At 46.7% G+C, this 15919-nt stretch overlaps 1 protein-coding gene across 1 annotated transcript in view; it reads left to right on the top strand.

The window, feature by feature from the left end:
* The window catches only part of egf (epidermal growth factor), a 108362-nt gene that overhangs the window by 43707 nt on the left and 48736 nt on the right, over window positions 1-15919 (top strand). The window contains exons 6-8 of the mRNA XM_068007125.1: window positions 2426-2628; window positions 6086-6184; window positions 13040-13162. Of these exons, the coding sequence (XP_067863226.1) occupies window positions 2426-2628; window positions 6086-6184; window positions 13040-13162 (425 nt within the window). The remainder of the gene's footprint in view (window positions 1-2425; window positions 2629-6085; window positions 6185-13039; window positions 13163-15919) is intronic.

Raw genomic sequence — 15919 nt, 5'->3', positions numbered from 1 at the left:
TCAAAAGGGAACTGGATAGGTACTTGAAAGTAAAAGATTTGCAGGGCTATGGGGATAGGACGGGGAGTGGAACTAGCTGGATTACTCTTGCATAGAGCCAGCACGAACTCGATGGGCCGAATGGCCTCCTTCCATGCTGTAACCTTTCTATGATTCTCACTAGCAGGTGGACCCAGATATCATGTGAGTGGCTAGCACCTCTTAAAGGCAGCTGCACCTCTTATTTGCAAAAAATAAGATATGGGTCCACACGGCGTCCGAACGGAGATCAGACATCACACACATAAAGCACAGATGCAGGTCCCGTCCCTATGTTTATAAACTGTTGAGTTATTTTAAAACATTGAATAAAGGTTGCACACTACTAAATCCCACATCCTCCAATCTGCACGCTAGACCTCACCAATCTGCCGATCTGAGATTGTACCAGGCCTGCGAGAGAGCATGCACCAAGGTTCTCTGATGATGCACTAGAGGCCTTGGTGGAAGAGGTGGACAGAAGGAGGGACATCCTATATCCGCAGAGGGGCAAGAGCCCCCCCCAGACGTATGCTCAAGAGGCAGTAGGGGACAAAGTCAATGCCAGGTACACAGCATCACGAACATAGATGCAGTGCAGGAAGAAGTTCAATGCTTTGACACGAGTGGTCAAAGTGAGTGAGGTCAACTGTCAAGTGGCATCTCCTACCAACTACATCATTGGCCACATCCACTGCTCCACACACTACACCCCCCCTTCACCCTCATACCAACAAACTCTTTCCATCAGTACTCAACTCTTCCAATCAGATGCGTCCTCTCACCCTCACACATTACCACTGTTGCAAGCCGCACTCCTACAACTCACAGGTCACACACACTGGCAGCTATTCAAGCATGACAGGCACATCACCCAAACATCCTGCAGGATACTCACTGACACACGTCCAGCTTTCTTGCAGGTATAGGTGGCGCATAACAGGAGGCAACAAGTGGCAGTGGCATTTAGCCCCTTGAGCATGTTCCGCCATTCAATGAGATCATGGTTGTTCTGTGACCTAACTCCATATATCCGCCCTAGCCACATATCCCCTAATACTCTTGGTTAACAAAAATCTATCAATCCCAGATTTAAAATTCACAATTGAGCTTTCTCAGTCTCCTGCGATAACTCTGCCAGGGATCCAGTGGAACCCCTAAAAAATATGGCAGAGACCTGGCATAACCCAGTTACTCTGCTGTTTATTGAGGGGGTTCTGTCAGTCTTCCACCAGAGTTACAGCAGGTGAACGGGGGAGCCCCACAAATTTCAGGTCCAATAATTTTAAGTAACTTTTGTTTATTGAAAGTGAATCTTTTTCTGTAACAGAATATTTAGCCCAAAATAAAAAAAAATGATTAGTTATAAATTACAAAGGTTTATATTATCATATAGGTTCTCTGAGTTCTCGCCTAGAATGAGGTACTTTACCTGCCGCCAGTCTGTATCAGAAAACTGTGGGTTCACTGCCGTTATGTTAGATTTGTTAGTCTCTATAGTGAAGAAAGTGAAGAGAAATTATGCTCTCCTGGCTAGACTCGCATCTTCCGCCCTCCATAAATTTGAGCTCATCCAAAACTCTACTGCCCGTATCCTAACCCACACCAAGTCCTGCTTACCCATCATCCCTGAGCTTGCTGACCTACATTGGATCCTGGGACCAGAGTTTAAATCCAGTCTAGATTGGTGGATGAAAGTCTCTTCTGTCTGTTGGTTCAAAGGAAACTATGAAATGAAATGTGTCTTAGTTCAGTTCCATGGGGACATGGGCTCACACCACAAAACTGCCCTTAATTTGGCACCAATTTGCACTAATTGGCACTCTCACTTAGAGAGGCCACAGGATGGTTGGTGTCGGAGTGCAAAAATGCCTCATTGGTGCACTTTAAGGCTGAAACACATGTTTTGGGCAGAGTAGAGGGAGCTTGGCTCTGTATCTAACTGTACACACACTGAGTGCTTAGTGTTGACACTGGGTGCCCAGCACTAATATTCTTCACCTTGATGAACACAAAGTTCACCACAAAACGTCATTTAACCAAATGTGTACCGTAAACCTAAATAACAACAACCAGGGCTGGGTAAAACCGTAACACCAATGCACCTATGAGGAGGCTTCAAATGCACGGAACAATTCACTACTGTTTAACCAGTGCAAAATTATTTTCTCCTTACTTTAGAAATGAATAAGTAGCTGCCAGCTCCTGTAGTAGGAATAATTATACTTACAGTTGATAATCATTAGAGTATAGAATCTTACTTTTAGTACTAAAATGCATTTTATGAGGGAGGAAATGTAGTCTTGATCTAGTTTATGAGAAGGAATTGGCACTGTATGACTCAACAAGGAAGACAAAACACAATTTTTTCCCTCATGGTTTTCTGTGTCTCCTTCTGTCTGATCAGTCACCAGCCATTTGGAATGTCCCTCTTTGCTGAGCACATGTACTACTCAGATTGGAAGACTGCCACTATTCGGCGAGCGAACAAGTACACTGGGAAAGATGTAGTTACCATCAGCCCTAAACCGTCTTTTTTGCCTCCAGCGGATATCAAAGTAGTTCATCCATTCCGCCAGCCAGCAGCAGAACCAGGCTCAGAATTATCAGGTAGAGACCTTCAACCAAGAATTTTACAATAATGGCTTTATTGAAACTTTTGTCTATTTAGAATATTCTGTAGCATTGCAATGCTCAGTTATTGTGTTATAAATCAGACACATTGAATTTTTAAAATTTCTATACATTGATTTAGAAAATGGTGCTGAGAAATTACTTCCAGTCTGGGCACCAGAGTTCTAGTTGTGTGAAGATAAATTGACTGTGGTTTTATATTTAAGATTCAAATACAACTTTCAATGATAATACATATTAGTTACACATGAAACAGCTAGCTATAATGAGCAGTGGCACAATGGATCAGTCAGTCAGTTCCCACCAACATTTAATGAGCATGTCAATTTGTATTTCAACAGCCTGCTGTAATTAATGTTCTGCCAACTGGCCCCAATCAAAAGTCCTGCCCCCAGCTCTAGTTAAAGTCCTGCCCCGGTTCGAATTAAAGTTCTGCCCCCAGCTCTAATTAAAGTCCTGCCTACAACACTAATTAAAGTCCTGCTCCCTGGCTCTAATTAAACTCCCACCCCGTGAAAGAAGAAGATAAAAGTGAGGGAGGAAGAGGAATGAGAGAGTGGTCAGTAGGAGATGGACGACGTAAGGAAGAGAGAGAATGATGAAAATGAGAGGAGAGAGAAAGATGAAAGTGAGGGAGGGGAGAGAGAAGAAAATGAGCGACACAACGGGGAGAGGGAGAGAGAGAGAGAGGAACAAAAGTGAGGGGGTTGAAGAGAGATGAAAGTGAAGGAGAGAATGAGAATTAGAAGTGGAGGAGAGAAAGAGAGAAACAGATGCAAGAAGTAACAGAGGAGAGCAAGACTGAAATGGAAATAAAGGAGAGAAATAGAAGAAATAGAGAGAAGTAGAGAAGGAAGAGGGGAGAGAGAGAAAAGCAATAGAGGAAGAGAAACAAAAGTAAAGGAGAGGAAGGAACAGAAATGAGGGAGGGGAGAGGAAAAAAAACAGAAGTGAAGTAGGAGAGTGAGAAGTGGAAAAGGAAAGCGCAAAACAGTGAAAGAAGAGAAAGAGAGCAAAACAGAACTGAAGGAGCAGAGTGAAAGCAGGAATGAAGGAGGAGAGAGAGGCACTTTTAGCAGACTTACCACCATCAATATTCTCAGCTGAAGAGAGGTTGCAAGTTTTCTGGGTTCCAGTGAATAAATACTTGAGAACCACTGAACCAGATAGTTTTGTTCAAATTTATCATCAAGAATGAGTTAGCTTGAATGAGCCTTGAGCGAAGGCATGTGGCTGGGACATTGTGTGGGTGGGCTTCTGGGGCCCTGAATAACATAGAGGCATGTGGTTGAGGGAAAAATGGGGTTGTTCTGCCCAAAGCGCAGGAGCATTTATGTCCATACCTGGGCATGCTACTTTGGTTTGTGATGTAAGACCAACGCCCTCATTTGGCTGGGCTACAGGCAAAGAGAGTTTAGTCTGCAGCACACTAGGCTGCGGATTGCAAAATCTGGCAATGGGAGCAGCTCTTAAAGGGCTGCAGGTCACCAGAAAAAGCAAATTTGCGACGTTGTCAGAAGTGTAGATTAATTGTTCACAATGGCACAGCAGAGACATGGACAACACTGCTCTTTTTGATGTTAAGAGTTGGAGGTCCTGCTGCATGAGTTACATCAAAGGAGGGGGGACCTTATTTAGGGCTGAAGGCCACCTCTCAGTAGAAGATTGGTGATGGTTACATGGAGATTGAGTCAATACCGGTAGTGCTTGTTGGAGGCCAATCATCTCAGCCCCAGGACATTGCTGCAGGAGTTCCTCAGGGCAGTGTCCTAGGCCCAACCATCTTCAGCTGCTTCATCAATGACCTTCCCTCCATCATAAGGTCAGAAATGGGAATGTTCGCTGATGATTGCACAGTGTTCAGTTCCATTCGCAACGCCCCAAATAATGAAGCAGTCCGAGCCCGCATGCAGCAAGACCTGGACAACATCCAGGCTTGGGCTCATAAGTGGCAAGTAACATTCGTGCCAGATAAGTGCCAGGCAATGACCATCTCCAACAAGAGAGAGTCTAACCACCCTCCCCTTGACATTCAACGGCATTACCATCGCCGAATCCCCCACCATCAACATCCTGGGGGTCACCATTGACCAGAAACTTAACTGGACCAGCCATATAAATACTGTGGCTACGAGAGCAGGTCAGAGGCTGGGTATTCTGCGGCGAGTGACTCACCTCCTGACTCCCCAAAGCCTTTCCACCATCTACAAGGCACAAGTCAGGAGTGTGATGGAATACCCTCCACTTGCTTGGATGAGTGCAGCTCCAACAACACTCAAGAAGCTCGACACCATCCAAGATAAAGCAGCCCGCTTGATTGGCACCCCATCCACCACCCTAAACATTCACTCCCTTCACCACCGGCGCACTGTGGCTGCAGTGTGTACCATCCACAGGATGCACTGCAGCAACTCGCCAAGGCTTCTTCAACAGCACCTCCCAAACCCGCGACCTCTACCACCTAGAAGGACAAGAGCAGCAGGCACATGGGAACAACACCACCTGCACGTTCCCCTCCAAGTCACACACCATCCCGACTTGGAAATATATCGCCGTTCCTTCATTGTCACTGGGTCAAAATCCTGGAACTCCCTTCCTAACAGCACTGTGGGAGAACCGTCACCACACGGACTGCAGCGGTTCAAGAAGGCGGCTCACCACCACCTTCTCGAGGGCAATTAGGGATGGGCAATAAATGCTGGCCTCGCCAGCGACGCCCACATCTCATGAACGAATAAAAAAAAACATCTAACCAGTCCTCTTGAACCTGGTTGCAAATGGAAATTGCTGGATTGCAGGGCTTGGCTTTCCAACCATTTAAATTAATGGACAGAAAAATCAAGCTGTGTGGGCCCACAATTCCCCAACAGGTGTTTCTTGAATGCACTACTACTCACTGGGAGCACCGATTGGAGCATCAGGCAAAGTATTTGACCGATCTAGTACGTCGTATGAATTTAAGAACCTCTGTAGTATTCTCTGAAACTGGCAAACATGTTGAGATTCAAAAGAGATTCCATAGTGCATCTGTAAGTAGATTTTAGACGAAAAGTTATTATTTTGAAAATAACGCTCTACTCCACAACCCTTGGATTTGCAACGTGTAACATCTTTCGAGGAGACAAGAGAGCCGGATTTCCGAATGCTCTTTCCTGGTCTGGAGCCTTGCCCATGCGAGCCTCATGATTTTCCACCCATTCATTTTAATGGAAGGAAAATTGTAGGGATCATGCCCACAATTTTCCCATATGCGATCCCAGAGGGTAAGGCTCTGTACAAGGAGCAGATATTCGGAAATTCATCCCTAAGATCTCAATTCCCATTTCTCGGGCTTTATTCAAAGGAGAGGTGGAATTACTGCAGAAGGTATGCTACAGTCATTAGAGTATCTTCAACTTTGCTGTTTTCATGTCTCTATTATATATTTCTGCAGAAATGGATACTGGCAGCATTTGCAAGGCAAACCCAGAGGAAAACCGCTGTGAGTGTAAAGATGGCTATGTTCTCAGTGATGATCAGAAATCATGTGAAGGTAAACTTCATGCTATAAAGTATTTTACACTTATGTGATCAAAAAATAATTGCAGTATCTCCTACTCCAGATCACTCTCTCTCATAACCTCAAAACTCTGAACTTCATAACTCTCTCAGTCTTACCTTCCTCCTGCAATCTACTGGCTTTTAAAATGTGAGCTTCACATCACATACTCAGTGCTTCTAGATTTATCTTCCTCTTTTCAATTTTGATCGTATTCTGCACAGTGACCCTTCACCTAGAATTTGTCGCTACACCGTTTAGAATCATAGGGCTCGATTTTCGCACCCGCAATCGGGTGCGTTCGTGGCGGGGGGGGGGGGGGGGGCTGCAAAAATCCGGGATTCCTGGGGCGGGTCCGGAGCCCGGCTCCAACCCGCCCACTTCCGGGTTCCCCAGTGACGCATTGACATGCGCGCGCAGCCCCCGCATGTGGGACTCCCGCCGGCAATTAAAGCCAGCGGGATACCACTTAAAGTACTTAAACAGGTACTTCAGGTTGTTTACAGACCTGATATTTTAGGAGGGATGGGATTTTGAAATGAACTGAGACTGTTTCCCGTACTGGGGGAATCACTCCCAGTTCAAATGGACGTGTTGCAGCCATCAGCCTGTGGCAGCTGCAAAGGTCCATTTGACAGGTTGCGGGGGGAGACCCTCACTCATTGCAGGAGGCCACTCTGTCACTTTGGACAAAGTTTGGCCTCCACCACCCTCCTCCTAACAATAAAATGCACCAACTTCCACACTTACCCCGGTGTCCAGACACGTTTACCGACCTTGCGGACCCCCTCAAACTTCCGGATGGGGGCCGCCGTAGCTGCAGTCATGACCTCCTCGGAGGGCGAACAGCATCACCAGCCTCGCCGTCCACGCCGTCCACCTCTGACACGTGGAGCTCCACAACACAGTGCTGTGACACTTCCACCTGCACAGCAGGAGGGAGGGCAATCTGCAATCGCAGAGAGAGATGCGTCGCAGAGGGCACTACCCTCGCCACAGGGTCTACAGACCGAGGCTCAGCTTCCTGGACCTCTCTGAGCAGCAGTGCACACGGAGGCTCAGAGTCACTCGACATGTAGTCGTGGACATCTGCAGCCTCCTTCATGCCGAGCTGCTCCTGGCTGGCCCGAGCACCATCTTACCTGTCGCTGTCAAAGTCACCACTGCCCTCAACAACTTCTCCGCATCCTTCCAGGGTGCCACCGGGGACATCGCCAACGTCTCTCAGTCGTCTGCACAAAAGAGCCCTGCAAATACACCTACACCCACTCTGCAGTGACACAATGGGTGGCATCAAGTGTGCGTGTTCATGGTGAACCCCATGAAAGGGACCTATTCCACAAGCCAGTCAAGAATGGGCAAGACATGGCAGTCGTGGTGATAATAATAAGATTTATTGTGGATGTGAAATAAAACAAATATAAATAAAAAACATGACAAATCGTCAGACACCCTTGTGCATTCCCTTTGTGCTCACAAAACCTTCGCCTTGCGTTTCTGGGAACCCCTACATGGTGCTACCCCTGTGGCTTCAGCAGAGGTAGTGGCAGGTTGCTCTTGTCCATGCCCTGACCGATGAGATGCTTTGGGACGACGCCCTCTGGGTTTGGGTGCCCTTGAGGGCCCCTCCAAAGACTGCTCCACCTGCACCTGTGGAGGGGCAGACTCGGCCACCTGGAGAGGGGGCAGCATTGCGGGTACTGGTTGAGAGGAGGGCAACAGGTGAGACGTGGGAGCGCTTTGAGTGGCGTCCCCACTTCCATGTCCCCTTTCACCATCATCCCTCTGTGGCCCAGGCCCACATCACTCCTTCCACCCTGCTGGACGGCAGTTTGGAGGTCTTGTGTGAGGCCTTGGAAGGCCACTTGTAAAGTATCTGTCAGCCTGTTCAAGGTGGCAGAATGTTGCTCACCCTGAATCTGAACGGCTGTTGTCAGGGCCTGAATGGACTCATCATTGAGCTGTGCTTGACGCTCGAGGGAGGCTAGCCTTTCCTCCACCGCAGACATTCCCGCACCTACCCACGACACTATCTCAGAGATGCCTTCACGTCCCTGCGACACTATCTCGGAGATACCCTCCACCATTCCCCTCATGCAGGAGTTGGACTCCTCCATCCTCTGCGTGACAGTGGAGAGTGCGCGTGGCACCTGTTCCAGTGCCTCGGAAATGTGCTACTGCCCCTCGACGACTCTCCTTTTCATGGCTAGTCCCCAGGGTTCAGCATCTGGGTCCAGCTGAGCAGAGCCTGGAGAAGAGTGCTCCCACCGACGCGGACTCTCCACGGCTGCCCCTGCCACCAGGGTCTGCTCGTGCTCACATGTGCGTGGTGACTCACCATGTGCAAGCCCAACTAACTGTGGACGGGGACCCACCGAGGTGTGTGTATCTGCGCTGGTGGATGCATGGCTCAGATGTGACGATGGACCCTCAGAGGCCGGCAGGTCCTCTGAGGAATCGCCCGCCATGGTCACAGCAGTCGCAGATGGCCCTGCAAGAGAACAGAAAGCAATATTAAGCTGTGGACAGATGTTGAGGTGCTGCAGATGCCAAGTGATGCTCAGATCATTCGCTATTATGAGTGCTGAGTGTTAGCTTTCTGTCACTGGCCGCTTGTGCAATCCCAGCCTCGGCATCCGCCACGGACAGGCACTCCAGCATGTGGCTGATGTCCTATGCCTGCTGCTCTGCGTCCGTTAGGACCACCTGGCGTGGCGGGCCCCCTCCAGTCCGTGCCCCCTCCCGGGCGTTCTGGCATCTCTTCTCCTATCAAGGCAAAACACAGAGGCGTGATTGAGTGATGGTTGCATGGTGAGCCGCTGCATGCATTGGTGTGGGTGGGGTTGAGCGTGAGGGAGATGCATGGGAGGGTGCGTGTGCAACATAGCCATGATGTTGTATGAGGATTGGGTTGAGCGGTAGTGTTCAAATGGGGACAGGGGCGGTGAGTACGTGCAGGCAAGGTGAGGATGATGGTTGAGTGGATGTGAGGAGTGATACGAGAGCGTTGTGGTGGCAGTGCAGAAGGAGTTGGGTGGTGGTGGAGGTGATGTGGAAGACAGAGTGTGGGAGAATGCGTAAGTATACTCACTTTGCCTGACCTGGTTAGGTCATTAAATCTCTTCCTGCACTGGATCCAGGTTCGTGGCACATTGCCGCAGCTGGTGACCTCCTTGGCCACCTCCAGCCAGGCCTTCTTCGTAGTGGAGGGAGGGCACTTCCTCCCATCAGACGGGAAAAAGATTTCCCTCCTCCTCCTCACCCCATCCAGCAGCAGCTGGAGTGAGGAGTCTGAAAATCTTGGGGCAGCCTTCCCTCTGGCATGCTACATGGTTCAGCGTTGGTTGTTTGCTGCAGGAGGAGCATCGGTGGACTGCCCCTTGCTGCGCTTGCGCAGTCCGCCCGCCACGCAGCTTACCATCGGGAAACCCGGAAGCAAAGGTAAGTGGCTCCAATTAGCCTGCAATTGCGTGCGGAGCACACTGATTTCACCGGGCACAGAATGATACAGCACAGAAGGAGGCCATTCAGCCCATTGTTCCTGTGCCAGCTCTTTGAAAGAGCTATCCAATGAGTCCCACTCCCCTGCTCCTTCCCCATAGCACTGTAAATTTTTCCACTTCAAGTATTTATCCAATTCCCTTTTGAAAGTTATTATTGAATCTGCTCCCACCATCTTTTTAGGTAGTGCATTCCAGATCATTACAACTCGCTGTGTAAAAAAAAATTCCTCAGGTCACCTCTGGTTCTTTTGCCAATTACCTTAAATCTGTGTCCTCTGGTTACCAACCCTTCTGCCATTGGAAACAGTTTCTCCTTATTTACTCTATCAAAACCCTTCAAGATTTTGAACACCTCTATCAAGTCTCCTCTTGACCTTCTCTGCTCTAACGAGAGCAATCACGGCTTCTCTAGTCTCTCCACATAGCTGAAACCTTTCATCCCTGGTACCATTCTAGTAAATCTCCTCTGCACCCTTTGCAAGGCCTTGACATCCTTCCCAAAGTGTGGTGCCTAGAACTGGCCACAATGCTCCAGCTGGAGCCCAACCAGTGTTTTATAAAGGTTGAGCTTAACTTCCTTGCTTTTGTACTCTATGCCTCTATTTATAAAGCCAAGGATCCTGTATACCTTTTTAACAGCCTTCTCAACTTGTCCTGCCACCTTCAAAGACTTATATACCTATACCCCCAGGTCACTCTGTTCCTGCACCCTCTTTAAAATTGTATAATTTAGTTTGTATTGCCTCTCCTCATTCTTCCTACCAAAATGAATCACTTCACACTTCTCTGCATTAAATTTCATCTGCTATGTGTCTGCCCATTTCACCAGTCTGACTATGTCCTCCTGAAATCTGTTACTATCTTCCTCACTGCTTACTACATTTCCGAGTTTCGTGTCATCTGCAAACGTTAAAATTATACCCTGTATACCCAAGTCCAGGTCATTAATATTTATCAAAAAGAGCAGTGGTCCCAACAATGACCCCCGGGGGACACCACTGCACACTTCCCTCCAGAGTTTCCGTGGATTTTCCTCCAAAGTGATGGTGGACAAACAAAGGAATCCCCTTGGAAATTAACCCCCAATGTGTTCCTACATTAACTTAAAATTACACTATTTTTTAAAAAAGGAACACTATTTTAAAAGCATTGTTAGCAGCCATTACTTTCTGGTTAATTTAAAATGGATTTTCATCCCTTTTCCTGGTTGTGTTACTTTTTCTTCCATCCACCGGTCCACTGTCCCATGTGCCATCCTCCATGAGGAACAAGGAAGGAACCTGTGGGTAATAATTCCACTGCTGTGCTCTCAACATGTGCCAGGATTACATATTGCAAAACTGCGTACTCCCAGCCTGCAATTTTCCTTTTGGGAGTGCAGAAGTTGAACTTTTACCTCCTGTTGCCTTGCCTCTGTCAGTACAGCTCCTGGTTCTTGAATCATCAGGAGGTGGTGCACATGAGTGACATGGATTGGTTCATCTATCCCCTTTAAGCCACACCTTTTTGATTCCTCCCCACAGGTCGCCTTTTCATGTTCAAGAGATGACCCTATTGAGAATCTTGGAAGAGAAGTCATATCCCTTCATATTAGTGGCACAATCTGCTAATACTTTTTTTAAAACAATCACCCGGAATTTCCTCGAGGCTTTACCTGTTGCATCGCCGTAACTTTGGTAACATTTACATGCAAAAATGGACTTCTGTCTAACCTCCGCTATAGTTACAGCAGCGGAGTGTGAAAAGCAGTGAGGAAATTCCCAGTGATTGATTAATATTGATCAAATCTATATAATTAACAGTTTTACATCTGGCAAATGTCAGTAGGGTAATATGTCAATAGGGTGACAAGGATGACACCTTGATAGGGCACAAAGCAGGCTGATTGGTTGCTTTTTAGTGAATGTAAAATTTGAGTCAAAGAACATTTAAACACTTATATCTCTATCACTGGAAAAATTCCTATTCACAAAAAAATGAACCTGAATGTTTTTTCCAAATCCTTTGAGCGACTATTGATTCCCACCCACTCCACCATTTAATCTAAAAATTAACATAAATACTTAAAAAAATTCAACAACTGTGAAAGAACTCACAAAATCTATCAATAACTCACTTATCCCTTTTCCAGATACAGTGGTTCTAAACAGAGTGGCATTGGGCCTACCTTCCACAGGGTGTGTGTGTATGTGTTTTGCATGTTGGTCACATGTGTGCACATCACATGTCATTTTCTTGTGCATGTATGTTGTGTCTTTTATGCTGTATGCATGCTTTACTTGGAATTTGAGTAAGTGGCTCCAGCTGAAGAGCTAGCACTGGCACAACCATGATGAGCCAAATGGCTGCCTTCTGTACTGTAATTTCTATGTTGGCATGTATGCATGCATTGCATGTCCATGTTTATGTGTTGTTTCTATATAATAAAGGGGAGATTTTTTGCGTCAGTACTCCAGGCACATGTTGGGAGCATATAATCGGGAAATTGTGTATCCTCAGACATGATTTTCCATCCATTAATTTTTATTGAAAGGAAAGTCGCAGGCCGGGTAATGCAATTTCCTGATATGGGCTACCAGCATGTGCCAGGAACAGGAAAGCAGAAAATCTCCCCTTATGTTTCCTCATTTATCCACTTACAGTGGGTAAGGAGAACACTCTTTATGTTTTTACATGTATACTTCTAATATTTATCTGTGAGGAGATCCACTATTTGTATAAAGGTTGTAAGATCTATAATTTTGAAAAAATGCTTTGGATTTTTTCTTAGCAATGGCAGCAGTATTTGGAATTGGAATGCATCTGTGGGCAAGTCTTTTGTACAATAAGAATCAGCAGAATTGTCCCACCAACAGTGTCAACAACCAAAACTGGCAACTCCCACTAGGATCACTTGAAATGTGCACACAATTATTTTTGTCCTTGGGTCTTTTAAATGGTAAATGATCACCTCCATCGAGCGGACTCCAAAGATGGTCATGCAGTGCTCCTTCCATATAGGGATGGTTTCTCTTCAGCGATCCCACTTAAAATTGAGTGGGATAACAGTGGAGAATGAGGGAAAATTCAGGCAGTAAGACCTACTGCCATTTCACTGCCCAAACTAGACTCTTAGAATCATAATGCACAGAAGGAGGCCATTTGGCCCATCATCCCTGTGCTGGCTCTTTGAAAGAGCTATCCAATTACTCCCACTCTCCTGCTCCTTCTCCATAGCCCTGCATTCCCCTCTCCCCTCCCCCCCCCCCCCCAAACAGGGTAATATTTTTGTGTGTTTACCTGGCTCCAAATAAAATCATCATGCAACTTTTCAAATTTCTGATATGCGCATCTCTGTTATACTCAGATGTCAATGAATGTGCCTTTTGGAACCATGGGTGCACGCTAGGCTGTGAGAACTTCCCAGGCTCTTATCACTGCTACTGTCCAGAAGGATTTGTACTGCAGCCTGACATGAAAACCTGTCATGGTAAGGTTTTGTGAAAGTACTTTCTCATGAAAATATAAGAAAAGCCAAGGATAAGTAAAGACCATTCAGCCCATCAATACTTTTATACTTCCAGGACTCTATATTTCCCTTTATAGCATTTAACCAAATTTTGTTTTCTTTAAAGTATTCTTTACAACAGTCACATAGTCCAGAATTTCCAATATAAAAGACTGATATTAAATACTGAAACTGAAGAACTTATCTGTACTGGAGATTTGGTAAAATTGTTTTTTCTTTAAGTGGTATAAAGTATCGTCAGGGAAGTTTTTTTTCTATGAAAGAAAGCCTTTTGTTGAGGATTTAGGCCCTAAATTTCCCCAGGTTTTCAGGTGCACTCCCTATGTAAGTCAAGCAGGAGTGCAGCAGAAGGCATTGGAATTGGGCTGGGACACTGCAAGTTTCCATGGGACCTTCTTTGGAGCAGAACAAGGTTACCCACATCAGAAAGGGTGTGGCCGAGGGAGGGGAATCCCAGGCCAGGAGTTTCCTCATCTCTGGCCTGGGATCTGCTGGGCGGCAGGTAAGCTGCGTGAGAAGAGGCATACCGGCCTCCCGGCTGGTGGAGGTGAGGCTTACCTGGGAATCGAGGCCTCAATGTTAGCCTAGACCTCCAAAGAGAAAATGAAGATGAGGACAGAAATCGGCCCCCTTTACATGGGGGCTGATAGGTTCTGATCAGAAGGCTGCTGGACCTGGGGCTTTCAAAGCATTCTGTAGTGGCAGGCCTCAGCCGTTATTTCTCTCTTCCCACTATGGCAGGTGCCTGAGATGCACTCATCATGGCACAGGCACCCACTAGAAATATTTCAATTTAGGAACCTCCTCTTGATCCCACAAACGTTGGTAGGGTCAATGGCAAAGCTTACTGACAGGGACATCCCGGCACCTATAACGGGATGTCAGCCCACAGATTTGCAGGCCCTTAAGCTTTGGCATTAAACATAAATGAGAAGCAACACAAACTAGTCTGTTATGACATATAACTCACCATCCATCCATCACCACAATTCAGCAATTGTGTATGAGAGGACTGATCCTGCATATTTTTCATTGCATACGCTTCTGGTTTGGTTTTTGTCTTACTTTCTTTTTTAGGGGTGGCGGGGGATCTAGTATTTTGCATCTGTGACTTGTTTGCAGCTACAATTTAAGTTGCCACTCCATAATTAAGAAGATAAGCATCCAGTTGTGTATACCTTTCTATTTGCTCATTTTGGTGGTAGAAGTGGAGGGTTGAGATGAAGGTGCTTTTACACTGGAGGCGCACTACATACCCTTCACCAGACTTATCCCTTCTGTGAGATTCACCTTCCATGCCACTCTCTCCCAATCCAGTTCCTGACCAATCAACTACCTCTCCTTGGACCATAGCTTGCTGACATGGCTAATTTCTCCCTCTATTCAGGCATCATTCTCCCACTTTCAAAACTACTGTAATCACCTTGTTTCTTAAAAAGCCCATGCTTCATCCCTCTGTTTTCTCTAATTACTACCCCATCCACAACCTCCCTTTCTTCTTTGAAGGTTCTGAAATGCATCACCACCATCCTACTCGCTGCCCACCTCTCCCCCACTCCCTGTTTGAATCCCTTCAATCCAGCTTCTGTCCTACCCACAGTACTAAGACAGCCCCGATCAAAGTCACCAATAACAGTGGGACTGTCACCATGGTGTATTATCCCTCTTCATCCTCCTCGACTTTCTGTGACCATCGACACCGTCAACCTTGCCATTCCTCTTGATCCACTACCTCTCCTCTGTGATCCACCTCCATGGCATGACCTCACATGGTTCCATTCCTACCTTTCCTGATGTTGCTAGCATGCCTCCTACAATGAATTCTCCTACTGTACCCAAATGGTGCCCCAAGATTCCATCCTTGACCCCCTTCATATTCCTTATCTCTATGTTGTCCCTTGATGGCATTATCTGTAATCACTTAGTCAGCTTTCATATGTACGCCGATGATATCAATCTTTACGTCTCCACTACTACCATTGATTTCATGACTGGAAACATGCACTTGGACTGTCCAACATCAAATTATGGAGGAACCAGAATTTTCTACAGGTCAACATTGGCAAGTCCAAAGCTTTCATTCAAGCCACAGCAGAAACTCTGCACCCTAGACCCCAAATCCCATTCCCTTCCCTGACAGTCAGCTGAAGTTTATTCCGACAGTGCACAATCTCAGTATCCCACTCAACCCTGAGCTGAGCTTCAAACCCTACTTCCAGTCCATCACCAAGACACCTACTTCCACCTCTGAAACATTGCTCTGTCCCTGTGCCTACCTCACCCCCAATGCTGCAGAAATCCTCATCCTTGCTTTTGTCACCTCCACACTCGACTTTTCTAATACCCTCCTGGCTGGTCTCCTAAGCTCCATCCTACATAAACTCCAACTCCCCCAGAACTCTTCTACCTCCATCCTATTCCACACAAGATCTCATTCACCTATCACCCCAATCCTTGCTGATCTCCATTGGGAGACCATCACGCTCACATCGATTCAAAGTCGTGGCTCTCCTCTTCGAATCCCTCTGCAGTCTCACCCATCCCTAACTTTATAATCTTGCCCAGTCCTTCATCTTTACCTATACCTTTCACAGACCTGGTCTGCTGCATGATTCCCCTTCTTCTGCTGTACCATCAGTAGCAGAGTTTTCTCTGCCATCTTGCTTCCACACCCTAGAACTCCTCAGTCTAAAGTCCTTCAGCTTTCCACATCTCTCC

Source organism: Heptranchias perlo, chromosome 1 (assembly GCF_035084215.1).
Source record: "Heptranchias perlo isolate sHepPer1 chromosome 1, sHepPer1.hap1, whole genome shotgun sequence".
In the NCBI taxonomy this organism is placed as follows: domain Eukaryota; kingdom Metazoa; phylum Chordata; class Chondrichthyes; order Hexanchiformes; family Hexanchidae; genus Heptranchias; species Heptranchias perlo.
This window is presented reverse-complemented; position numbering and strand designations above follow the sequence as displayed.